Source organism: Chrysoperla carnea, chromosome 5 (assembly GCF_905475395.1).
Source record: "Chrysoperla carnea chromosome 5, inChrCarn1.1, whole genome shotgun sequence".
In the NCBI taxonomy this organism is placed as follows: domain Eukaryota; kingdom Metazoa; phylum Arthropoda; class Insecta; order Neuroptera; family Chrysopidae; genus Chrysoperla; species Chrysoperla carnea.
In genome coordinates, this window is record NC_058341.1 from 13,465,173 (window position 1) to 13,487,988 (window position 22,816).

The 22,816-nt window shown below is 28.1% G+C and overlaps 2 protein-coding genes across 4 annotated transcripts in view; both read left to right on the forward strand.

The window, feature by feature from the left end:
• LOC123300954 (protein lozenge-like) overlaps positions 1–22,816 on the forward strand; it is a 98,663-nt gene that overhangs the window by 22,361 nt on the left and 53,486 nt on the right. The window contains exon 2 of the mRNA XM_044883638.1: positions 12,506–12,619. Coding sequence (XP_044739573.1) covers positions 12,506–12,619 — 114 coding nt within the window. The remainder of the gene's footprint in view (positions 1–12,505; positions 12,620–22,816) is intronic.
• Positions 16,903–22,058, forward strand: LOC123300959 (nucleoporin NUP49/NSP49-like). Of its 3 annotated transcripts, XM_044883647.1 has the most exons (4): positions 16,903–16,999; positions 17,064–17,498; positions 21,750–21,751; positions 21,899–22,058. In XM_044883647.1, exons 2-4 carry the CDS (start codon positions 17,065–17,067, stop codon positions 22,027–22,029), a joined length of 567 nt encoding a protein of 188 aa, XP_044739582.1. In that variant the 5' UTR covers positions 16,903–16,999; position 17,064; the 3' UTR covers positions 22,030–22,058. The 3 variants fall into 3 exon arrangements, with proteins under 3 accessions (XP_044739582.1, XP_044739583.1, XP_044739581.1); XM_044883648.1 differs by lacking the exons at positions 16,903–16,999; positions 21,750–21,751 and having other exon boundaries at positions 17,084–17,485; positions 21,884–22,058; XM_044883646.1 differs by lacking the exons at positions 16,903–16,999; positions 17,064–17,498 and adding an exon at positions 21,316–21,397 and having other exon boundaries at positions 21,462–22,058.

The window sequence follows — 22,816 nt, forward strand, 5'->3', positions numbered from 1 at the left end:
TAGATAGGCGTAAAATTTGAATTTTAACGAATTGAGATGAGTTTAGCAGGATGGGTTCAGGTTCTAGTCGGTGAGCTTAACGGGCTTAGCGGGCAGGCTATGCATATTATAGGTATTAATGAACTCGAGTTACGTTTGCTAGTTTTATTTATAAATTATGGACCTGATCCAGCTTCGAAAAGGAAACTTTTTGTACCACCAAGTTTGCACGCGTTTTATCCTCAAGTAGGCACATGACCCTAAAAAATATGTATCTTTTTGGTTGCAGTATTTGAGGGTGGATAGTAAAAATTTGAAAAATCTCATCAAATTATTTCCCCAAAACTTTCATCCTATTTTAGATTTAACTAAACAAATCATATATTTCTCGTCTAGACTTTTTATCTATTTATAGTCTTTTTATTGCGCTTATATTAGCTTTACTTGTATTTTCTTATATAACAAAAAATATAATAAAATGCAAGAATTCAAATTTAACCTACTTCTAATTGTTCGATTAACTTCAAAATTAACACAATTATTAAGGTCCGATGACAATACTGTATAACTTTATCCTAATATCCTGACCAAGATCACCAGGATAAATAATTGATAATCTTATTCTTCTTACTTTAATAAGATTATCTTGAAATAAAAAGTAATAATTTCCACAATGAATTTTTGTAATGTCTAGGGTTTCCCCTCCTCATCTGAAAGGGCGTCAGGTCGAAAATCATTCGAATTTCAATTTATTCTACTTTATAACTTCCCTGTTTTTTAAACTAAACTTTATTACTTTTTATTTGTCAACATATGTCTTCATACATGTATAATGTATATAAAATAAATTTTCGTGTATTTGTTTTTTTTTTTTTTTTTTTTTGTATTTATATTCTAAAAAGTAATTATAAAACTTATATTTGATTTAAAATTACTCTAAAATATTTTGTAATTAACTTACACGTCAAATGCAAATGTAAAACATACTATATAATACGTTTATATATACTCATATGTAGATATAAATAGAGTAGGCAAATAGATTCTACATAAAATATATACATAAACAGATTCATTAACTTTGGCATCATAATATGCTTGAGAAGTCGACATAATTTGTTATTGTTTACTACGAAAAATTTTCAATTACTTTTCTATTTTTTTTTTTTTATATTTCAATTACTACATTTTTTACAAATTTTCAATTATTTTTTTTATCGTATAATAATTATTTTTCTCGTAAAAAGTTCAATTAGTTTGTCATGTTTAATAAAGTATAAAATATTGTATACATAAATTCTGGCAAACTGTCTTGTGAAAAGCACTTCGAGAAAATTCGTGTTTGATTATTTTTTTGTTGAGTTTATAATTTAAATCAAATATTATATACACATTATAAATAATGAAAATATAATCAAAATCAGCTATAATAGATTGGAAATCATGACGAAATGTGTTTAGATAAAATCAAAGTATATTTTTATACAATTTTGATCCAAAAATTACGGACATCCGACTCATTACAAGGCAAAAATACCTAGATAGTATTTTTTATTGAATTGTATGATTCTATTCGTGTATAGTTAAGTAGATATGCAAGGATTGAATAAGTCTAGGGATTTCAATAAAACTTTATAAATACCTTTTTTGATTCCAAAAACCACAAAAAATTCCTAGGTCCTCGGACTTTTTATTATTATTTTATCGTTCAAAGTAGACTGAAAAAATAATGAATCATATAGCTTATCGTTTTCAATTGGATATTTCTATATCAAAAAATTTAGTGTGATAAAAAACTATCTAAAATATTTAGAGAATCTTGTAGTTTGTAAGAATACCATAAAAATATAAGGTTGTGGTTGATATAAAAACAAAATTTTAATTTAATTATGAGTTCATCGAAGATCCATCATTTGATGAACAGAGACGGCTATAGTTAGAGTGTTGATGATAAAAGAGAGATATCTATATTATTAAATTTATAAGCAACACTTGCACACAATATATTATATATTTTTGTAGTTGCGTGGTATTGTAAAGCCAAACATAACTCATTACTTCACTACAAAGCATATATTTGGTTTATATGTACCGTATAATAAACCAAAATTTTTTTACAATACTGTAGGAAAACAAACACCTTAAGGTGTCTCGACATTTACGGTTTCAACAGTTTCTGTACATTTTATGTTGAAGAACAAGAAGAACAATTAAGGCTAGCTTAAATAATTTTTTTGTTTTTTATATCAACTAAAATAAATAGCTCTAAAAACTATTCAATCAAAAATTTGAAACAAAAGTATAGGTATTCAAAAAAAAAAAAAAAAACCTACATCAAAAGAGAATAACTAATGAACAATAATAAAACATATTATTCAAAAATAAATATCATATATTTCTATTTCAATAACATTAACAAAACATTAAAAAAAAAGCATTTACTCATTTATAGTAATTTGTTACACCGCGTTAAAATAATTGTACCTCATTTATGAAAGGTATTCGTTTTTTATGTAAGGATAGAAATTATTATATTAATAGTCATTTGGATGTACAGATAGTACAGTTCCCTCAACAAAAACTCAAAAGATTCTGCTCCTATCCAAAAGAAAATTTGAATTTTCACAATTAGTACTTTTAAAGCTTGCAAACATATTTGTAGCAAGTTAAACATTGTGTGAACGTACTCCTTAGGCATGCCAGTAATATTGAGAAAATGCGTTATTTAAAAAACTAGACTTTCAGTTCGGGGATTCCGGAAAATTGCACCATTAGGTAAAAATTGTTAATTTTTCCCTTTATTTCTTATTCTTTAAAGAAAATCTAGGCCTCACCATATTTTTAATTGCGTTATGTACAAATTCTAAGCAAAACAATATTTGATTCGACACTTAACATCTACTGGTTCATTCAGAATCATTAATCCCTTTCCGCAATGTTTGCCATGCGCCAAATAGATAATGGTCCAAGGACTCAGATTTTGTACCCATCATAGACTATGAATTTTTCAATGCTCTACAATTTTTTATTCGTCAAGTTTCATCAACTGCTTCAGCAACCGCACTAAAGTTGAAGATCTTAGAAATGAATTTAAAATTATTTATTTCAACTTTTTGTTTTGTTTAAAATGATATTATTTGATGTAAGCGATGGATTGATGGATAACGATGGATGAATATAGTACTTATATGATTAATGCAATGACCGACCAATCATATATACATACAAAAACGTTGTTATAAGTAATGTCATGCCTTAATTGGACATTATCATTTATTTTTTGAATTTTTTTATTTTTGTTTTTTTATTTTTCACTTTGTTCATTTTATAATTTATTGTGTATTAATTTATTTGTAATAATTTATCATTTTAATTTTAATATATTCTAAATATGATATGAGAGAACGGGCTTTATTTAAATTTATTTGATGGGTCAGTTTTCATTTAAATTGATTTTAATGTTATATTTTTGATATGAATACCCCCAGATACCTGTCTTTAGGAACAGAAAAATTACATTGGGTCAATTTTGGATGATCAGAGGTTGACCAGATAGCTTAAGCAATACTGAAAGGACGATTTTTGTTTTAATGGTGTAGGTACTATAAATTGTGTTAAAGCGAAAACTTGCATACCTCGAAAACTGTATACCTTGTTAAAAACACAAGTTCACGACCATAGTTTCTTGCAAACTTTACCCAGGCTACATACAAGTTAATAAATACCTGGAAAAATCATACATTAAAGGTAATTAATGTAAAAATTTCGTCATAGCAAGTGTACATTACATTTTAATTAACCTTTACTTCAGAAAAAATGGAAAATGCTTTTGATTCCAGCATTTGTACATAAATTTACTGTATTTTTGTGAATAAATTCTATGTCAAGTTGAAGGTAGTTTAACTTCTAGAATTGCTATCATTTCTTAGATGTTTTTCAAGGAATTTTTACACCTGTAACGATCTCTAGATTCAGATTGATTTAATTCTCGGTTAGAATTCAATGAAGAAATTCAATAATGGATCTATTTAAAAATAAGATTTAGTCAAAAAATGCAATATGTGTCTAATAAACAAATAGTGTTATATTTACAAGAAATACACTATATATTTTTAAAAATACGTGTAGTTTTTGTATATAAAATAATAAAAAAAAACGCTAAATGCATCGAATGGCTATATTACACAGATGAAATATTTATTTGTCATAAATATACAATGTATCAAAACCGGATAAATATTGTTATCAAATATACATTATTATATGTGTACATGCATTGTAATACGTGAAAAACACGTTGAAAATCAACGATGATATTTGTTTTATTGCATTTTGTAGTATTTTCTTAAAGTCAATTTTTATCGGGCAAAATATGAAAAAAAAAAACAAATAATTCACAGTTTATTATACATTATTCTATGGGTTAGACTTATTATCTAACACGTCTTCCACAATCTCGCGGAGATTCGGATCGGAAATGGAAACAGCTACTACGGTACCACCTCACTAGCATCACCTTCCCAAGAGAGTGGAGGAGCCACAAATCTTAAAAATAACTTAAATTTGATTGAAAAATGAAAAATTATAAGCTTTCAAACAGCTTTGAAGTCTTTATGATGATTTATAGATATGACATCTATGAGTTCTGTTGTATCTTCTTCTTTGCCCAAGTAGGAGTTTTAAATTCACCCTCCTGTAATTATAAATGAAGTAAAAATTATTCACAACCTGTGTGCACAAAGCGATCACCGTTGCCTTAAAGAAATGCCAATCGGCAACATGCAGTTTTCTGTCGCGAATCCCTCTGTAATCAAATTTCTCGCTGTGGCCTTCAATTTTTCTGGAATTTAAGTTTAGTCCCTAACTAACATTGCAACTTGAATCATCGGATATTCAACTTAATTATTATTTTAACTATTTTGATGTATATATTATGATTATATTAGCTTTATATACGTGTGTATTTTTCAAATCAATTATTTATATGTATCATAAATATATTTCAATTAATAAATAATAAATATATATATATGTAATCGTTACAATTATTTATGTAATATTTTATATTTATTATTAATAATATTTAATATTTTATATATACAATAATAAATATACATTTCATTTTATGTAATATTATGGAAAATGATAATTTAATAACCGTTTATATCATACGTTTAATATTTTACTTTCATGTATGTGTGTGGAAAAATTAACTGATACTTCATATAAAATTTGAAGTAATTTTCATCTAGAAGCCTATGAACCACGTATAATTTTCATCTATAAGCCTTAGGCACGTAATAATTTTCTTAAAGGAAATAAACCTTAAAGGGGATTAAACGTGCGCATGCAAAGTTGACAAGCATACTAGATCAATCCTTCTGTTCAAGTATCTTTAATTTTCATTTAAAAATGATCAAGATTACGAGTAAATTTTAAAGCCTTTTAAAAAAAAACTAATCACAAAAATAATTACAAATTAAAAATAACGTTGGTGAAAGTAATTGGTGATTTTGTTATACTTTCAAAAGTGACTTTTTATTTTTAAAGAAAGGAGCCCTCAATTTTAGATAGGAAAATGGCTTTCTGTGAAAATTTTTCTAAGACACCCCAAAATGTTCTTTGGATTATTCTGGTTAAAAGCTCTCACGGCCACAAAAATATTTCATGAGTTTTTTTCAAGATACGGGCGATCAAAGCTACACAAGGATTATATTTATAATACCTACATGGCTAGGAAAATGGCTTTCTATGAAACTTTTTGAAACCGCCCCAAAAATTTTCTTCGGATTGTTCTGATTAAAGCTTCACATACATTTATGTATATTTATAATTTATATATAGATTTGATTGCCCGTAGCTCGAAAACTATTCGTGCTGCCGTGGGAGCTTTTGATTATGGATGGGTTAGAAAAAATTTCACAGAAAGCTATTTTCCTACCTCATTTTCGAAAAACTTCTGTAGGTACATGAAAGTTAGCGGAGAAAAATAATTTTTGTACATAATATATGTATACTTTTCCATTGATAATTTAAAGATTTTTTTCCATAATCAAGTAATTAATAGAATAGTTAATATTGAAAATTATGAGTTTTGAGTTTTCTATATTACTATCAATGGGAAAAACTTTTTGATTTGACTAAAAAACTCTGAAATCATTCTTATTCGATCGTGGGTATATTTCGGAATACATCCAACAAGTTATAATTCCTGGATTGTACTTTATAACTTTATCAGATATTTAGATTACCATTTTCAACGATTATAATCATTTTACAAAGAATTAATTTTTAAAACAACAAATTTTCTAGGTAACAATATTAAACTAAGGCCGTATTAATAAATAATCATCATATGAGGAGATATATTTAACTAGCCTAATTAATTAACATAAATTTGTAGTATTTTAATTAAAATAAATGAAATACAACTAAAAATATGATTATATACACCTCTAAGAATAAAATAACATAATTTTTTTAAATTTATTTGTTTCATTTAAATTAATTTATTCCTGGTAGTAAGATTAATATGAATCATCAATAATAATAATAATAATCATAATAATAATAAATTGAGTCATATTTGGCTAGACCTTTATCAATTCTCCTAGCTACAGAGCTAATGTAAGTAACAATATACCTCCCATATATGTAATAACTACTGTTGTTCATTTATTTAATAATATTATGTGTATAATGAGATATTAATTGTAGTCCATACGCATTTTCGATGAAAAAGAAATTTTAAATGTTCACTGACTTCGTAAAATTATACATTGTGTTTATAAAAACCTTTTTAGTGAAGCCTATAAACTTAAAAATTGGATTGTCCTTTCTTTAGTTGTCAAAGTGGTACAAGATATCCGTTACTACCCTCCAACTATCAGGCATCAAAAAAAACTACCAATCAATGTGGTACAAGATATACGTTCCCTCCAACTGTCAGGTATAAAAACTACCAAATCCTTTTAGAAAGCGGTTCCTTTCCTATGTTTATTGACATGCTTAATTCCCTCTAGCAGACATTTTGGAGGAAACGGAGAATTGTCTTACTGTTCAAATTTTCGAACTTCAGTGCTTCGTTTCCGAAACTATAAAAAGATTGCGGGACTTTGATGGCTTACCAAAATTTGACTGTACTTTCAAAAATAATATTTCTGGAAACTGAAGGTTAGTTTAAGCTTACTTATCTTCAAGGTACAACATTCTACCCTACAATATAAATGAACTGTCTCCTGCGTCCTGCCTATTTGTTATGTTTTAATCAATGTTTAAAAGTGTGACATCGTTAGAAATGCGGATGTTTTTCTAAGTAATTTTAGATTCATACATCGTTTATTTTAATTCCTTGTTGTTATTATTTAATAATAATTTGCATTTTAAATGAATAATGATCGATTATGGGCAGCTTAAATATGTTTTAATGGTAGCAATGACATTTAAATTAAATGGATTGTTTTAGGAATTTTAGTTTGTAATTTAATTCTTCAATTAGTTTGATTCATGGATAATTTTTGTAAAATGCCCCAAACAATTCTTGAATGAAAATATACGACGACTTATTTTTCTGAATTCGAGTTTGATTTACACGGGGCTGATATTTTGAAAACCATAAAGCTTATCGGATTTTAACCTACACCATTCTTTTCTCATGGTCAAAATTAGCCTAAATCCAAGTTTTTATCAAAATAGGAGATAAAATATATTTTTCGAATTTCTTCGATTTTTTTAAGGGGTACCCCTTTGGAAAAATTCGAAACATCGAGAAAATATAATATGTTCCAAATTATCATGAAAATCACATTCTAAGGCTATTTGGACCCAAATATTACAAAAATCGCATCCATTTGTTCACCAGACTATTGAATTAGAAAATATTCGAAAAAAATTTTTTTTGGATTCGAGTTTCAAGTGTATACGGTTGATATTTTCAAAACCATTAATCTTAGCGGTTTTTAACCGACACCATTGTTTTTGCTTGGTCAAAATTAGCCTAAATCCAAGTTTTTATCAAAATAGGAGACAAAATATATTTTTCGAATTTTTTCGATTTTTTTAAGGGGTTTTAAGGGGAAAAATTCGAAAAATCGAGAAAATTTAATATGTTCCAAATTATCATGAAAATCATATTATAAGGCTATTTTGACCCAAATATTACAAAAATCGCATGCATTTGTTCGCCAGACTCTTGAATTAGAAAATATTCGACAAAACTTTTTTTTTGATTCGAGTTTCAAGTGTTTTTGGTTGATATTTTGAAAACTATAAATCCTGCCGGATTTTAACCCATGCCATTGTTTTCGGTGGGTCAAAATTAGCCTAAATCCAAGTTTTTATCAAAATAGGAGACAAAATATATTTTTCGAATTTCTTCGATTTTTTTAAGGGGTACCCCTTTGGAAAAATTCGAAAAATCGAGAAAATTTAATATGTTCCAAATTATCATGAAAATCATATTATAAGGCTATTTTGACCCAAATATTACAAAAATCGCATGCATTTGTTCGCCAGACTCTTGAATTAGAAAATATTCGACAAAATTTTTTTTTCGATTCGAGTTTCAAGTGTTTTTGGTTGATATTTTGAAAACTATAAATCCTGCCGGATTTTAACCCATGCCATTGTTTTCGGTGGGTCAAAATTAGCCTAAATCCAAGTTTTTATCAAAATAGGAGACAAAATATATTTTTCGAATTTCTTCGATTTTTTTAAGGGGTACCCCTTTGGAAAAATTCGAAAAATCGAGAAAATTTAATATGTTCCAAATTATCATGAAAATCATATTATAAGGCTATTTTGACCCAAATATAACAAAAATCGCATGCATTTGTTCGCCAGACTCTTGAATTAGAAAATATTCGACAAAATTTTTTTTTCGATTCGAGTTTCAAGTGTTTTTGGTTGATATTTTGAAAACTATAAATCCTGCCGGATTTTAACCCATGCCATTGTTTTCGGTGGGTCAAAATTAGCCTAAATCCAAGTTTTTATCAAAATAGGAGACAAAATATATTTTTCGAATTTCTTCGATTTTTTTAAGGGGTACCCCTTTGGAAAAATTCGAAAAATCGAGAAAATTTAATATGTTCCAAATTATCATGAAAATCATATTATAAGGCTATTTTGACCCAAATATAACAAAAATCGCATGCATTTGTTCGCCAGACTCTTGAATTAGAAAATATTCGACAAAATTTTTTTTTCGATTCGAGTTTCAAGTGTTTTTGGTTGATATTTTGAAAACTATAAATCCTGCCGGATTTTAACCCATGCCATTGTTTTCGGTGGGTCAAAATTAGCCTAAATCCAAGTTTTTATCAAAATAGGAGACAAAATATATTTTTCGAATTTCTTCGATTTTTTTAAGGGGTACCCCTTTGGAAAAATTCGAAAAATCGAGAAAATTTAATATGTTCCAAATTATCATGAAAATCATATTATAAGACTATTTTGACCCAAATATTACAAAAATCGCATGCATTTGTTCGCCAGACTCTTGAATTAGAAAATATTCGACAAAATTTTTTTTTCGATTCGAGTTTCAAGTGTTTTTGGTTGATATTTTGAAAACTATAAATCCTGCCGGATTTTAACCCATGCCATTGTTTTCGGTGGGTCAAAATTAGCCTAAATCCAAGTTTTTATCAAAATAGGAGACAAAATATATTTTTCGAATTTCTTCGATTTTTTTAAGGGGTACCCCTTTGGAAAAATTCGAAAAATCGAGAAAATTTAATATGTTCCAAATTATCATGAAAATCATATTATAAGGCTATTTTGACCCAAATATTACAAAAATCGCATGCATTTGTTCGCCAGACTCTTGAATTAGAAAATATTCGACAAAATTTTTTTTTCGATTCGAGTTTCAAGTGTTTTTGGTTGATATTTTGAAAACTATAAATCCTGCCGGATTTTAACCCATGCCATTGTTTTCGGTGGGTCAAAATTAGCCTAAATCCAAGTTTTTATCAAAATAGGAGACAAAATATATTTTTCGAATTTCTTCGATTTTTTTAAGGGGTACCCCTTTGGAAAAATTCGAAAAATCGAGAAAATTTAATATGTTCCAAATTATCATGAAAATCATATTATAAGGCTATTTTGACCAAAATATTACAAAAATCGCATGCAGTTGTTCGCCAGACTCATGATTTAGAAAATATTCGACAAAAATTTTTTTTGAATTCGAGTATCAAGTAATTTCCAGCCTTGCTTAATTTTTCGAGATGTCGGTTATTTGAGTTTTACAAATACTTTACAAATTAATCAACAAAATATATTTTCGCTATGACATAATATGCAGTAAATTCTAATATAATGTTTATGAACACTAAGAAGTTCTTCTGGTTGATTGGCAAAAATAATCAAAGAACCATAAATACCTGATGTGTGAGAAACATCATCTTTTTTATACAAAATCACAACACACACACACACACAAACACATACCATAAAACATAAAACAATCTAATCAAAAACCTATTTTTCGGTCATAAATAAAATTTGCTACTAATAATGTCAATACGGGAATACTTAAATTTCACCATAAATGACAATCATTTATTATGATATTTTTACGACCGTGACCACCACACATATTATTACGAACTTTTACAAACTGATGTGTTTCTTTTTTTATCTCTTTCGCACTGAATGCAAATAGATTTTATTTAAATGAAATGACCATATTATATCGTTTTTTCAACTTAGATGGTCTCTGAGAATATATGCGATACAAATGTGTTCAGATTTCAAGACGATACTTTTCTTCAAATTGATCCGCTTTACAGATTTTTTTCCTTCCCTTTTCTGAAAAAGTTAAGCTTTATAGTCTTATTTTATGCAATGTTTCAAATACTCCTAAAAATTGAATCATTTTTTTATTGCGCGACATCAATAAATTCGGTTACTGCAAAGTTGTTTAGATAATTTCAAGGCATTTCCGTGGTTTTTGTTTCTTGCCGGAACAACTAGAAGCCTTCCACCACGTGAATCTCGTAGTTTCCACTCAATTGCCAGTCGGATAATATTGTCAATACCGAGTCTCATCCCATGGAAAATCTTTTCATTTTCATTCCATCTTCACCTTTTTATTTGGGGGTCATATGTTTTTGAGTGGTTTCACTTGCAGAGATTTTCGTTGGAGATGACGTTTTGATTCTCTTGGTTGAGGTGAATTTCGAACGGAGTATTCTGCAATTTTTTTAATAGTTTCAGTTGGGTTTCTTCCAATTTTTATAGTGCTTTATTGCTGGTAGTAACGAGGCCCCTCTACTTTTTTTATTTGAAATCAAAAGGTATTGAGTGGTTTCGCTACCAAAGATTTCCATTGGAGATGACGTCTTGATTCCCTTAGTTGGCATGAGTTCCAAACGGAGTTGACATGAGTTTCAAAAATCTGTTACGTTTATTCTGCGACTATGTTATTTCTGATTTGTTCCATTCTTAATGGTTTCTCATTGCGGGCATTAACCAGGGTTTTTTCGAATTTTCTCTTGTTGATATTCAAGTCGAATCCTTTTTTCCTTCATTTGCTAGTTATACAGATTTAGCTTTTGTTTTTTTGTTTTGAGACAAAATCTACAAACTATCGTGTTATAAAAATACATAGTCGTGATCTCTCACCAAAAAAGTAAGCATTGGATTCTTTAAATTTCCATTTATCTCCACTCCCTATATGATACAATCCAAAGAATTTTGAACAACATTGTACTAATGTAAGATATTCTACTATGTAGAGAGCTGTTAGTCACACAGATCATAATAAAATATTACTACAAAATAATAATAAAATATATCTATATATTAATAATGTCATCGTAAAAATGTATATTATTACTTTATGTTGTAAAAGTTAAAAAAAAAAATTATGAGTTATTAATGTTGTATAATGTGTTATTGTTATTGTTATTATGTGTGCAGCTTGATGGCCTGTTCCATTGTCCGCTAAAACTAAAATGAAACCGATCGAGAGAGAATATAGATTTGAGAACATATATTTATCCATTCTTTTAATATCTACTCTCTCTCTTAGTCTATCTAATTTCAATTTGAGCTGACTCTATATATGTATTCGTTTGTGAATCAAAGAGATTTATTAAGTATTTCTCTATTTCATGTCTTTTGTCGAAACAGATTTTTATTTCGTATTGAAAAGAGATTAGAAATGTAGTTAATTTTTAATTTTCGCTCCTGAATGTAAATGTAGCAAATACAATCGTAAAAATTTAAAGGTTTTTTAATAATATTTTTTGATATAAAATATAGTTCGCCGACAAATTTGGATGCCACAAATCATATCTGTCTTTATAAGAATTTACAATCCTTTACATTCGATGACATCTCGAAACTTAATAAAAACGATTTTTTTTAACCAACTTTATTCATGTTTGTATAAATCGGGGTATCAGCCTTTCAGAATTTAAAAACTTTACAAAAATTAAGATTTTCTTTTCACTTTTGTTCTTTTACTCCATAGAGTAGAATGTTTTTAATCACTTTAAATGTTTTTAATTTCCAGGAAAATCATTTTCCATTACAATCACAATATCAACAGTTCCACCACAAGTAGCCACCTATAAAAAAGCAATTAAAGTGACGGTAGATGGACCTAGAGAACCTAGATCGAAAACAAGTAAGTACGATTATCGATTATCGTTTGGTTTTACTTTTTTTAATTTGATATTTTGATTTATAACCAAATAAAATTGCAATTGAACTTTTTTTGCTAAAAATTTAAACACGCAATTTGACATTCAGAAATGGAATACGCAGGTTCATTTTTCTTTTGGAATATGCAGGTTCATTTTTCAAAAATTCTAATAGACTGATCATTTCTAATTAATTATCTTGCTTAATGGAAAACTTATCAGAGAAGAAATCATTATTCTGTAACAAATCAATTTTGGAATTTCCGAAATTCGAATTATTCATTAGTTATTCAAAAAATTTAAAAGCTAGAAGCATTGAATTGTATTTTTTATTGGGTTTCTTACAGATTGAATGATCCTTGATCTTTTACATTTAGCCGTATATGGATAACTTCGCCTAACATGTTTTCTGTTACCATATTTTCTAAAAAACGAGTGTGCATTAAAATGTTGAGGAAGCATTGGGAAGTTAACAGCAAAGTAGTTTTTACAAGTATATCACAATATCCAGTTTTTTTGCCTTTTCATGCATTGTCATCAAAACTAAATGTGCATGCAAAATTTCAGCTCAATCGTAAACCGGGAAGTGGATCAAATTCGACATGAAAGATTTGATTACAGAGAGGCAGCGGGGCAGGTGAAACTAAATAAAAGCTTGTAAAAAACTTGAATAGAAACGGATAAATTTTTTCAAAATAAATCAACGCCCTTGTTCTTACAATAAATTTACAACAAAACACACCATAATTATCACTTTTTATTACAAGTACAAATTAAGAATAAAAAACAATGTACATTTTTTTTTTTACAAGTACATATAAAACAAAAGTAGTTCGATGACACATTCGCGCGCACTCACAGCTCACACACTATATATCAGCGAAACGTCATCTGAATACATTAAAACAACAGAATGTAAATATACAATATTTAATAAAACAATAAATAAAAAATATATATAAAAATTAATAATAATAATAATAATAATATTAAAACCGCTTAACATATTTGAAGGTTATTTTTCAATTAATTACGTACATATTAGTTTATACATTATTTATTTATATTATTAAGAAGTTGATGCCTAGAGGGATAGAAAAATCCCGTTCATATTATTTAAAAAAAATTAATAAACAATAATATATGCACTGAGTGGAGCAAAAGTTAATATACAGTTATGCAAAGCATTATTTTTTTAATAATATTTTCTTTAAAAAATCAAGTTGCAATGCAAAGTTATAAATATTTTCATGATTAAGGTAGTTGTGCTACAATACTTTCAAAAAAAAGGGGAAAGGAATACCTATATGAGCTTGTAGTGAAATTGAGCCATTATTTTTGTCTTAGTCTGAACCGACGAAAGCTTCACACACACAAGATTCAAAAGTTGTTTCTGTTATACTTGTCAGATTATACATTTTTTAGTTTTTCTATATTTCTAAGTAAGTTTTCTTCTAGAATTTAAATATTTGTTGACAACGCTTTCCAATGCTCTCCGTATTAAGGATCCGAAGTTTATCTCGAGTTAGAGCCGGTCAATCGACTTAAAATGTTTATGGTAATTGTGTTATGATATCCTTAATAAGTATATAAAAACTAGCTTGATACCCGCCCGCTTTATTGGGCGTAAAAGTAAAAATCACCATTTTATAGCCTCCACCTTTCTAGATCTCACTTTTTCCCTTCTATGACACTCAAAGCTAAAATATTTGCACAATTTTGTATGAACTATATTATTCTTACAGTTTCATTCAAATCCATTCGCTAGTTTTTGTGTGAAAGCGTAACAAACAAACAATCAAACATCCTTAGTTTCACATTTATAATATATAGGAATTCAGAATTTTCGGACACTATGTCCATGGCACGACAATTTCCTTAACAAATCAACGACTTATTTTTGTTGCATTTGTTCCCAATGCCATCACAACTCAGAAAATTATTCATTCATCTTCATTCATCACATCCCTTAGTAAAATAATCGACAATTTCATACATTCTTAACCTCATATATTTCACTCACGTATAAATTTTCGTATAGCTTCTAAATGTATGTTGAAACTTTTAATCGCTCATATCTCAATATCGGTATGTTAAACCACTTTGATAAAAAAACAACTCAATTAAGAATCTAATATTTTCTAACGCTATATATCCACTTTTGCCTCACACTGTATATTCATTTGTTTTAAATAAATATATTATTAATTATTAAAATGTATAGGTATTATTAAGTAATAATGTATGTTTGTTTGACTGCAAAATGTACATCTGTTTAGTTCATATGTTGTCTGAGGATAAGTCATATTATGTGTAACTCTTTACTTAAATGTACATGACTTATTATTTACTTATATACATATGACGGTTATTTAAAAAATCGCTATCGTGTCTAATCACAAGCTATCATTAAAGTAATTTGTCATGTTTGCATCTATAATTGGCGTTCGATTACCTACTGCCTATACATATTGTCACTTGGTGAAATTCTTTGAAAACTTTGCTATACTTTAATGTTTAATACAAAGCTGCATTAATTGTTCCACACAAAATCATTTTTTGACCTTGATTTCTAAATATATTTTTCAATACATTTAACAATAATACAACAACTACTCCTGGCACTCGATTGTAATAGCATCTGTTCACAATGACTGTCCGTAGATAACTCTCTATATCTGATCCTCTTGTAGAAAAACCCTTCGACAACCACTCACGATATTAGACTCGTTACAATATCCAGTAATAACAAACACTCAACTTTGGAACAATTCTGAGAAAGCTGTCTGAAAACTTTATATAAATATTTTTTCGAGCAATGATGTTTCTTTTGTTAGTTATTTTCATATGTTTATTAAAATTTGTAACGAGCAATTGATACTACTTTTAGACAATGTGTTCTCGAAAATTTGTAATTAGTGAGTCCAAATTCTAAGAAAATATATTTAAATTATTTTCGCTTGATTAGTTACACGCTAGCGTGTAAGTAGATGTTACAAATGTAAAAGTGTAAACGTGTCATTGTTTTATAAACATACTAAAAAGATATACATGAATGGATTCCTATATTCAATAATAGCTTGGAAAACCCAATCGATTACCTGGTATTCATCATCAATTCAGTACTTGTTCTGATTAATAATTCATTCAATTCTAAAATAGTTTCAAGAAGGTGCAGATACGACAAACAGTGGTTATCCTTAAACGCACAAAAGCTAAGGTTTCATGAATATTTTTAAGTCACATTCACGCATAATAACTGAACTCATAGCCAAGATACTGTAGCACAGATCGTAAAATTTTGACAGGCATAGAGTGTGTTTTTTTAATATTTAAAAAGAAATAGAGTTGGAATGAAAATTTTGGAAAATTCCTATTTTGTTTTAAAATTTTTTGATTTTTGTAATTCTGTAAATGTTTCTTATATTCCAATGAAGCATTTTTTTTCCGATAAATAATTTATTTCTTAGATTTCTTCACGTGTTTAAAAGTTTTCCAAAGGTATTAATTAATACATATTGTACATAAATTATTATTTTATTAAATTTTTATTACATCACATTTACGTCAAATCAATAAAAAAATAAAAATTTTGCTATAAAATTCTTGCATTTGGAATTTTTCTTATTTTTCTATTTTTAAACTCGGTACCAGCCATTTACATAACTTATGTATAGATTAAAATTTTTGAATAAAAATCATATTATTACTCTATCAATCAATCAATTTTTGATAGGTCAAAATGGGTGTTTTAATCGTGGCTAATATGATTGATAAAATATTTTGAGCAATTTTTTCAGAAGAAATAAATTAAACTATAAAAAACTCACCCGCATTTAATTGTCAAATAAAACTTCAAACCGAGAACTTCAAGAAAAACTTAACGATCAAACTTTAAAAACCACTCCAATGTCTGGATCAATTAGTATTAACAACAAAGTTGAGCGAATAAGAATTTATTTTATTATTCTGACAGTTCAAAAGATTCATTTAAATTTAGGATAAATTTATTTTACTAAATGAAATTGTTATCAGTTATTATGTAAACAGAATCAGTTTTTTTAAGAAAATGACTTATTTACTTTATTAAAATGATAACAAAAAAAAGCCCCTCCAACCTTAGGAAAGTTCAAATACAAAATTTTCGTTATTAAGTCATCTTTTCAAAGAAATTTATTTGCATATTCTTTTTAAATGATAAGAAAAAAGTCCCTTCTAATTTTAGTAAATTATAAAACAAAATTGTCTTTATCAACTGATAAGTCAATGCACTATAAATATGCATTATTTGAAACAGTTCGGTATCAATTAAGAAACTTCAGTGATCTTACAAACATCTTCAACAATTCAAACAACTATACGAAATAAGTACTTTTACTAATTTTTTTAACTTGATAATTATTTTGATTGGAAATATTTTCTGAGTAGAATGTTCGAAAAAGTCGTCATCTTTACTTTGGCAACACTATGTGTGATTGTTTGGTCATACCCAATGGAACCAGAACAACAAATACACGAATTAAGACGTGAACGTCGTTCTCCATTTGGAGCATTTGGATCCCGAAATAACTTTCCAGGTGGTGGACATTCACAAACTGGAGGCTTCCAACATGGGCCATTCAGTGCTTCTGTCTCACAAGGTTTCAATCATCGAGGAATTGGAGGTCCTCAAACCTTTGGTGCAGGTGCTAATTTCGCTAATCCAAATACTGGAAGTGGTGTAAACTTCGGTGCAAGTAAAACACCGTCATTCGGTGGTTCTGCAACAGCTGGTGGTTCATTAAATTTACATCATACTCCAAATGGTAATTGGAACGCTGTAGGACAACATACTCAACATTATGATAAAAATTGGAATCGTCTGTTTTATTTAAATAAATATAAATGTTCAAAAAATTTAAAAGTCTTTAGTTTTTCCATTTCAAATCAAATGTTTTTTGAAAGAATATCGGTACAATTTAAGCTGCCAAAAATATGATCCAAAACAGGCAAAGATTCTTTATTATCCATAAGTAATTATACTTATACTGCAGTTGGACGTGTATCGCTCCACTGAAAAGCAAAAAAGCATTGTGGGAAATGAAAATGACTCATTTAGTTATTGTCCGACGGCTGATGCATGTTGAATGGCATACAAAAGATAATTTTTGTGGAATCAAACGAAAATTAATCTCCGAAACCAGAGTTGGAATATTCACCAATCTTTAAATCGAAATGCAAATTGAAGCGAGCATTGTTTTTATTTTATGCCCTGTTTTTATAAATAGTCAACCGAAGGTTTTGTTGACTCTCTTTCTGGCTTTTCCCTCGAATGAAAGTGAAAAACCAGTATTTTGTACAGGCTTCACAAATTGCATTGCACATATATATGATATCACAATGGGTTCTATAGTCTAAGTGTGTCCTTCATGGACAGCCAATAGAACCTAACTTAACCTATTCGGAAACCTCATCATTTTTGTCAAAACTGATATACTTCTTAGACTTCTCCGAAGAAGGACTCTGCGTTGTCGAGATAATTATACAAGATTCAGTAGTAACGACTTAAATAAAATAAGAATTCCAAGAAATTAAAGATGGTGAAAGTACATAATATTTTGTGATTCAATACAAGAATGTATTTGCCGTATGACACATAAACACGATTACGTAAGCATACATATAAAACAAGAGACGATCTAAGTATGTATTTTAATAATGATACTAATTTCACTAAAAATGGTCGGAAATTGAAATCTTATTAGCCATATATTTAATAAATAAATAAATTAATAAATAAACAAATATTTTTATTACATACTAATTATTTTAATTGGGTCAATGTCAGTTAATTATTATTTTTGATTGTATTTAATACACCTTGTAAAGGTTCTTGTTGGCATGAAAACTGTCTGGTGTCCCATTTTTTTTGTTCTTTCAAAATATAATTTTTTAAATAGTTGTTATTTAAAGTCTTTGCACGTAATATAATCCAAACGTAATTACGTTATGACTTTTTTGGTATGAAAATACATATGAAGTTATTTTTTAATTTCTTTTTTAAATCCATTAAGTGCATTATAGTTTTTATTTGAAAAGTTGATTAATTTGGAAGATCCTCGGAGATTTTTCTACGAAATACCAAGTCATTTCCGTTAAGGCAATCTTGAAAGATAACGATTAACATAATTTTTTTGATAGGAAAATGATCCTCTCAGTGCCTGTCAATTTAAGGACAATTTACCGGAAGGAAGGACAATTTACCGAACTTATTTAAGACACAAAAACTAGCGCTTAGACTATCATTTTCTTTTAATTAATGTCATAATATACCAATTAAGGATCGCTATTAGGAAAATTATTTTGCCATGCGAAAACTGGTCTTTTAAAAGCACTACGAGAGCAAGTTTGAATTGGATTCCAGCGGACGTTAAATAAAAAAATATTTCTAAACCATAGTAATTTACAACAAGTTCAAATGAATGAGTGAAGTGTCTAATGAATTAACCCCCTTGGCATTTTTGTCTACATTTAACATTCACGGAAAGTAATGAATACAGAACGTTTCCAAAACGGATATGAATCGTAATTAGAACTGACGTAATTCTATTTTCATCGACCAAAGCTATTACCAAGATTACATAGAAATGAAACGCATATCTAAAACGGATGTATTAAGAATACATATACACGCCACGGCGCCGTCTTTATTTCGAAAAAAAAAAGATTATAAGTTATCAAATGTTTTCCAAAAAAAATAAAATTGGTGGGAACAAATTCAAAAATTAGACGCATTCTTCGAAAACAACAATAGTTGATTCTGTTATCAGTATGACCATATAATTTTGAGCCTCATAATAAGACGGTGTGAGAACTATTATTTTGTATTTCCGTCAAAAAATAATTTTTTTTTATAGTATTCAAACTGATAATTCTCCATTATGAATTATGATAAATTTTTTCTGATTTGTTTTTGTGTTTATATATATTCGTGACAAATTGATAAAAATTAAAATATATATAAAATAATATAGGCCTGTTAATAAAATATATAGTCCTGACGCTGGATATCTTAGATCCTCCGAACACACTTTTGAATTTCACAAAAGTCACTCAACCAACCTAATCTAAAATCATTAGCTTAGATACAAAATATGAAAAGTTATTATGGGGACTACCTACAGGACTGAAAACATAAAACTTTGTAATAACTGTGTTTTTTTTTTAGTATGAATAATAAAAATTTCATATTTTGAAAATTAATATTATTAACAAACTATCTGAACCCGTCCACGTTTCGGGAGTTAATAATAGTCTAAAAACACATTTGACATTGGTATGACTTTCATTTCCTTTTCAAGTTATTTTTAAGTATACGTTCGCGTTAGAACTTCGAGACATAATGTATGTATACACTCTTGGGTGTATCTGCAAGGACCTGTCAAATTTTCAAGTCAATCTATCGGCTACTTTTATGTACTACTAAACTTATGAGCTCAAGCAATCTTCAACTTATATTTCCGGATAATATAAAGCATATATTTTGTGCGTTTTCTTACCCCAATTTTTAAACTTTGTGAAAAGTTTAAGATGAAGCCGCAATGAAATATGTGTAAGTCATTTTCAGTACTTAAATGCGTTTAGCACCCAAACTAATTTTAATGTGATTTATTAATAAAAAATAAGTCAAATATAATAATGAAGTTATCATTTTTGTTCGACAATGGCAAAATTAAGGACCCTATGTACTGAATTGAACACCAAATAATTTTAATTAAAAATGTATTATTTCTGAAGTCCTCCTTAGGCTTATATGCGTATTTCAAATGTCTAAGCTTAACAATTTTTAATTAACAAGCGTCATGGGATATTAAAGCTACAGTACTTTCCAACAAATTTTCTAACGTTTATTAAAGCTTGAAAATGGACCTATATCTTAGGGTAGTTATTCTAGTAATCCTAAAGAATAAAAATATATCTGAAAGGAAATTGTAAAGGCCATTATTTTCAGTCTTCGAACTGTTGTTTAATAAGAAAAGGCTGTTGTCTTTTGAAAATTTTCGAAATGCGAGATAGAATTAAGAAAAGTGAAGAATGAATGTTTACAAAGAGAATTTATCTTTGCAATTATTAACACCTGGCATCAGAAATCAAAAGCTTGGAGTAAAATTTTACATTAACACTTTGAGTATGAGTATCAGGTTTAAACATTCGAATCCTATGTAACTCGGTTTATCACAAACACTCAACACAGTTTTTGTTTATCTAATTAATTATAACATTGTTTCACTACAATAAAAATTAAAAATAAAATATAGTGATATCAAAATATTTCCCAAGATGAACGTAATTTATTTACTATAAACATAACTGTAATTGATTTAAATTTACTATGTTGTTAAGGAAGTTGGTGGAAATATGGTCATCGATTTTGCAAATTTTGTGTAGTTCATTTTTAACTAACGTCCTTAAGTATAGTAAAAAGTTTTGGTGAAAGATCAAACATTTAATTAATCTTAAGATAAATTTAATTCATAAATTGAAGCTGTTATCAAATGTTATGTAAACAAACTCATCTTTTCAAAGAAATTCATTTGCATACTCTTTTTTAATGATAAGAAAAAAGCCCCTTTTAATTTTAGTAAATTAGAAAACAAAATTTCCTTAATTGACTGATAAGTCAATGCACTATAAATATGCATTATTTGAAACAGTTTGGTATCAATTAAGAAACATCAGTGATCTTAGAAACATCTTCAACAATTCAAACAAAACTATACGAAGTAAGTACTTTTACTAATTTTTTTAACTTGCTAATTATTTTGATTGGAAATATTTTCTGAGTAGAATGTTCGAAAAAGTCGTCATCTTTACTTTGGCAACACTATGTGTGATTGTTTGGTCATATCCAATGGAACCAGAACAACAAATACACGAATTAAGACGTGAACGTCGTTCTCCATTTGGGGCATTTGGATCCCGAAATAACTTTCCAGGTGGTGGACACTCACAAACCGGCGGCTTCCAACATGGGCCATTCAGTGCTTCCGTCTCACAAGGTTTTAATCACCGAGGAATTGGAGGTCCTCAAACCTTTGGTGCAGGTGCTAATTTCGCTAATCCAAATACTGGAAGTGGTGTAAACTTCGGTGCAAGTAAAACACCGTCATTCGGTGGTTCTGCAACAGCTGGTGGTTCATTAAATTTACATCATACTCCAAATGGTAATTGGAACGCTGTAGGACAACATACTCAACATTATGATAAAAATTGGAATCGTCTAGGGCATTCAAATTATGGTGGAATTCAATATCAAAATAAAGATACTAGTTTTGGAGCTGGTGCAACACGTAATGCACCAATTTATGGTAAACATAATACAGAGTATGGTGTGAATTTTGAGAAGAGATTTTAGGAAAATTAAACATTATCTCCAATTTCCAATAGTATTATTTAATTATATTTTTAATTTGTTAAATTTTCACGATTTCAAATAAATTATTATTTCAAAAATATATAATATTTTTTATTTTTCTTTTATACAAGTGTTTTGGTGACAGCTCTCAAGTCGCCGGTATCTAGCTTATTTGACGATTGCAAAACAGTGCCATTGTCCAGCACTCATACTGTTTCGGATATTTGAAAGGTCGATAATTTATTGTTTTTTTTTTATACTAATATAAGTTTGAACTTCAGATTAAAAATTTAGATCAATGATTGATTTTTATGCAAAATAGATTAAATATATATTATTTATTATAACAATTGGTAAATTTTTTTGCTAAAAGCCATCAGAGCATATCTGTTCTACATTCGCCATATGTGAGCTCAAATTTTTTTTTAAATATAATAATAAAAATTAATAATATTACAACAATATAAAGAATAAAGTACCAATTATTGAAACCAGCCCTTTTGTAACACAAAAAATAATTTTTTTTTTACAATTGTGTCTTTTTTTTTTTCATTCTCTTGAACACAAAAGTCGTCTCTAACTTCTGCCAGAACATATGAACGAAGTCATATTTAAAAAAAAAATAAATATATATATTTCAAAAAAATAAAAAATTACACAGTTTCTTGTAAAAAAAAGCACCCCTCAAGTAACAAGGTAGCACAAACAATAAGTTTTTTTTGTTTTGTTTTGTTTTGAAAACAATTCAATCCAATGTATCCAATTTACGGCACGCAAATAATATAAT